Source organism: Aptenodytes forsteri, unplaced genomic scaffold (assembly GCF_000699145.1).
Source record: "Aptenodytes forsteri isolate BGI_AS27 unplaced genomic scaffold, ASM69914v1 Scaffold96, whole genome shotgun sequence".
Classification (NCBI taxonomy): domain Eukaryota; kingdom Metazoa; phylum Chordata; class Aves; order Sphenisciformes; family Spheniscidae; genus Aptenodytes; species Aptenodytes forsteri.
In genome coordinates, this window is record NW_008795029.1 from 7,198,484 (window position 1) to 7,203,832 (window position 5,349).

Below are 5,349 nucleotides of genomic sequence, written 5' to 3' on the forward strand. Positions count from 1 at the left end.
GCGGCTGCGGGCTCCAGGCCCGCGTCTCCCACTAGCGTGACCCCAGGGCTGGTCCTGGTGCTACCACCCACCGTGGCCGTGGTACGGGGAAGGCAAACAAGAGCTTTCAGTCTGCAAATAGTGCACGATAGCAGGTCGCTTACGCACCCTTTGTCGCACTTGGTATAGATTATGTGCCAGGACATCTCTCATGGACTCCACCTCTGCGGCAGAGAGCCTATGCACACGCCGATTTCTACCACTCCTGTAAATAAAAGAAAAATTTAACTGTGATATTAATCAGTTGATTAAATACTATTCCCATGAAATGGCGTGATCTGGTTTTAGTGCTAGAACAGGAGGCTATGAAGAGCCTTTCAGTGACCAGTGGCACCATGAAATCATCCAAAGATGAATAAAAAATGTCAGATTTTGCTCTTTCCTGAGTTTTATCAATATACTGTGTAGCCAGAATGGGCCCTAAGCCCTCATACAGCTGGCAGCAGAAACTCCTTTTCTTTCTCAAAGCTTCACAAGGAAGTTCGTATTTAAGGATTAGGTTGAGTAACAACCAGCTGTACGTTCAGGAAGGCACTGCAAGTTTCCTCCTCTGTCTGAATACATTCTTCAGCATGGTCTAGCAGTCTGGGCCTTGTGGTCCTGCTGGTTTTAACTCCTTTGAGAAAGTGCAGCAAATCCTTAAGAACTAAAGCACATGCTAATTGGCTGTGCATGTGAAATTAGCAATGTGAATGTGCAATGTGAAATTAGCTAATTGGCTAATCACCTGCCCTGTGGTGAGAACGTATAGGGTTTCCTTGCCACTGAGCCTGTTTCTCCATTTAAAATGAAAGAACTACCTAAAAGATAGGCATCTTTGTATTTTTAACAAACTGTGACAAGAAGCCCAACGTCACATGTAGCTGCCTGGCTTTTTCACTAGCAAAACAATGGAAGAGGGCTGCTGTGAAATGTTAACTGGTTTTGCTAAGTCAGTCAATCTGTGTGAGAGTTAGCGTTCGGCTGAATTCCCAAGAAAAGAAAGGGAGATAGATAGTGATCATCCAGGATTAATCAGTCTGAGTTCATCTTGTTGTTTCTGGTTTTTTCCTTTCTCCATTTTGCTTTCTTGCCTCTTTTTTAAAAAAATGTAATTGCAAATCTTTGTTCTCAGCTAAGTGATGTCCTTAAAGTGTTGTCTGTAAACTGTGCAATTAAAGAATGGATTATGATCAAGGTACAGTATTGCCAAAGCTTTGTGTGTATTTATTTTGTACTCCCTGTAAAATAAATTAAAAACTTTTAACGGCAAAGGAAGGTGGATTCAAGCTAAACTGAGATTATGCTGTAAACATAGGAAAAAGGTTGGAATTTGCAATTACAGCTAGTTTAACAAGATTACCACTGTTTTGTGCTATAATCTAACATGAACATCTTGAAAACTTGTAGGACCATCATGAGCTGCCTGGATTTTACATTTTACTGCCTCTTACCATCAAGCAGACAGTGAGCACTGGTGGCCTGGCCCTGTCCAAAGTCCCTGGAATGTAAGAATTAATTCCTGATATATTTCAAGGTTTCAGAATGTGTTTTCATTCTGCATCAGACCAAAACTGAGATCTGCCAAATTTTTTCGTGAAGTAAAAAGAAAGAGAGAAATTGACAATAGATTAAGGTGTTAGAGGTAGGGCTGGGGTAACCAATAGGTTAAGGATTTCACTGAGGCATGAGACCCATGAGTCTACCACTCAGCTGTTGGCAAGCCAGAGTCACAGAAAAGGACTCCCTTTCTGGATTTGACCAGAAATCTTATCCTGGCCCGGAAAAATCCTTCCCAACAAATGTTTAGTTGACACAAATGTTTAATTGACATTCATCAATTCTCAACAACAGCAACAACAATAAAGCTAGGTATTTACCAGCAGGGAAAAAAGACCATCACCACGACCCAGTTCCAGGCCAGCTGGGTGGGTGGGTGGGTTGGTTGGTTGGCTGGTTTTTCACTTGCTTTCAGCTCTCAGGGATAACACTTGAGAGGATCCAGGGATGCCACCAAGTTTCCAGGCTTAGGTGTAATGCACCTTTATTCCACACCGGATCTGGCGTGTCCCAGGCTGTGGGACAGCCCGTGTATGCTGCTTTCCACAGCGAGGAAACCAGTCTCTTTGCTGTCAGCAGCCCCTAGCTGCTGTGCCTTTGGACAACAGAGAGACCCTAGGTACACCTGGGAAAGCAAACACAAGCACAGCCCCTGGGGACTAATGGCAATCTAGCCTGTCAACGAGTAGTGGTCTATAAAATGCAGGCTTGGCAATGTAATGCAAATCGAACTGCCATAGCTGATGAAATTGGCTTTGACTTCGTAGGCAATTAACTGTCTCTCTGGTCTGCACTTCACTGAATGTCTCCACAAGGTCTTTATACCCTACAGTTGGGAATAAATAGGGGAAAGCAGCTAAATAGGGGAAAGCAGAACTCCACTGGGAAGACATCAGATCATCTCTTTACTTTTCTAGTTGCATACCTGACCCCCTCCACATGCCAGCACAGAAGTGGCCAGTCCTAAGTCATGTAAAGGCTTATCATTTTGCTCTTAAAAGGACTTAAATAGAATAAATAAAATCCCCTGAGTTTCAGCTGAGCTGGGATAGCAAGAGAACAAACAGCATGAAGATAGTCTGTATTGTTCTGGAGCACAAATAAAAAATGTGTGTTCTTTTCATGGGATTAGATATTAACCTACCCAACCGATAACAATGCACAGGTATGGTAATAAGGAACAGATTGCTTTTACATTTTGCAATTACAACACATTAAAAAAGAACTTTCAGAAAAACCCAAACAAGTTTGGTATGTTACCAGACCCATAAAGCAATCCTTATTGAAACTATCTCTTTGTTCTTATTGAAACTTCCAGCGTGTTACAACAAAGCACAGCGCAGGAGATATATTTGTGAAGAAAATACTGAAACGATAATATGCCATGAAAACTGACTGTCTCTCTGTAACGAGTACCATGACAGTATCTCTTTCTTCTTTAGACATGGAGATAGTTGATACATGGAGGAAATAAAATGCCTTCCACAAACCTTGTAAGATTATTTTTTATATATTATATCTAAAATTTTGAACTTTGTGAACTCCCCACCAATCTTCACTAGTCCTGTGACAGAAGTAACATTCATCAGGCACAGCTCTTGCGCAACTGCACCACCACAAATGACAACACAGCACTTGATTCTGATCTGTACTGTATTGTTACATTCTAAGATTTACTCTTACCAAAGTCATTATTGCAGTAATATGAAGCCAACATTAAGTAAGTTCAGCATCAAACCATCTCTCTCTAATGGGCATATTTCCTCCAAAAAACAGCCATACAAACACAGCTTTGATAATATCTGCTTGGCTCTGCTTTTGCCATTTCTGTCCTTATTTCTAAGGCTTATATTCTCCAAAACATCATAACAAAATGCTCTATTTTCATTCAAATGTGGATTCTTTGTTGCACAGTCCATGGGGAAATTTCTCCAGTCCGCACTGGAAATACTTACTGCATATTGGACACCCACTCCACCTGCAGGAATCACACCAGCATGAATGCAATTTCTGAGAATAATGCCAATTCATAGCAATGCAGATCTGCATTGATTGTTATAAAGCATTTCCCCTCCTGTGCCTAAAGGCTGCAGAACTGATCAGAAGTGCTAGTGAGAGAGGTTTCCCACTGCTCTGGCACTGCAAATACTGCTTTACGTGCCATATGTTGGAATTTGATTTCAAATCTCCACTTGCTCATGGCCAGATTTTTGTATCCTCACTGAAGACAGGGACTTCAGGTATAAGTTATCTCAATGACAACAATCAAATAATTTACAAATACATTTAGAAACCTTTTAGTCTTAACCAGGTTCACTTAATTGCCCAGGAAAACAGAGATAAAAGAACTGCTGCATTGGCTCAGACCAAAGATCCAACAACTCACTCACTATCCTGTCTCCTCCACTGCTCAACAGTGGACACCTATCAACGAACAGAGCTGGGAAAACATATATTTTCCTAGAACACTCTCACAGCCTCCAAGAATCAGAATGTTTCTGAGCCACAGGTTGCACTTTGTTTCTTGAAGTTGACACTTAGGAGAACCTGTGCATCAGAGGTTGATGCACAGTAAAATTCAATTACAGCTGGAGTAGAGCTGGCAAAAATTAGTCCTTTACATCAGCTGTTTATTATAGAATATTTTTCAATCTAAATTCTCAGCCCAGGAGAGAATTTCTGAACTACGCTGAAGCAATTTGTCTTATTTACTCTTTCCCTCAAGAAAAGAAGAGGAATGTGGTTTGATTGCCATAGACTGTCTACCAACCTTGCACATTTTCTCTTGGCTCAGAACAGTTAAGGGAATACAGCAGACAGAAAGGAGCCTGACAGACACGCAATCTTTTTTAATATCATCCGTTCAGCAAAGAATGATTTAGAAAGAAAAGAGCTGGGTCTTACGCTGCATGCTGACATCAGTTTCAAGAAAGCAGATGAATATTGACATGATTAAGCCGAAGTTTCAAGAGAGATTTTAATTTAATGTCCAGATGGTATTTGGACTTTCTGGTATGGGTTGAGATGATCATTCAAAAAAGAAAATATGCTGGGCCCTGCCAGAGGCTGCTTGAAAATGGAGAGGGGTTGAAGGATGCAGCAGCAGAGAGCAGGCAGTAGCAGCAGCAGTGGCCAGCGGGAGCCCAGGAAAGAGTTTGTGGGGGCAAGTGCCATTAGCAATACCCACACTCTGGACAGTGGGTTGCCAGGTGAGGATAAATACATGCACAGCACTTAAAGTATGCAGGAGTGAGAATTTGTACAGACTTCTCTCCTAGAGAGTAGTTCCCTCAGTGATGGCTCTGGAGATCCCACCAGTTTTCTCCCCTGGTCTGTCTGATGCAAAGTTGCATTACTGTTTCATAGAATCATAGAATCACAGAATGGTTTGGCTTGGAAGGGACCTCTAAAGGTCATCTAGTCCAACCCTCCTGCAACGAGTAGGGACATCTTCAACTAGATCAGGTTGCTCAGAGCCCCGTCCAGCCTGACCTTGAATGTTTCCAGGGATGGGGCATCCACCACCTCTCTGGGCAACCTGTGCCAGTGTTTCACCACCCTCAGCGTAAAAAAATTCTTCCTTATATCTAGTCTGAATCTACCCTCTTGTAGTTTAAAACCACTACCCCTTGTCCTATTGCAACAGGACCTGCTAAAAAGTCTGTCCCCATTTTTCTTATAAGCCCCCTTTAAGTATTGGAAGGCTGCAATAAGGTCTCCCTGGAGCCCTCTCTTCTCCAGGCTAAACAACCCCAACTCTCTCAGCCTGTC

General features: G+C 42.2%; 1 protein-coding gene across 1 annotated transcript in view; it reads right to left on the reverse strand.

The window, feature by feature from the left end:
- The window catches only part of SLC9A4 (solute carrier family 9 member A4), a 37,098-nt gene that overhangs the window by 7,330 nt on the left and 24,419 nt on the right, over nucleotides 1–5,349 (reverse strand). The window contains 1 exon segment of the mRNA XM_019471215.1: nucleotides 148–244. Within this exon segment, the coding sequence (XP_019326760.1) occupies nucleotides 148–244 (97 nt within the window).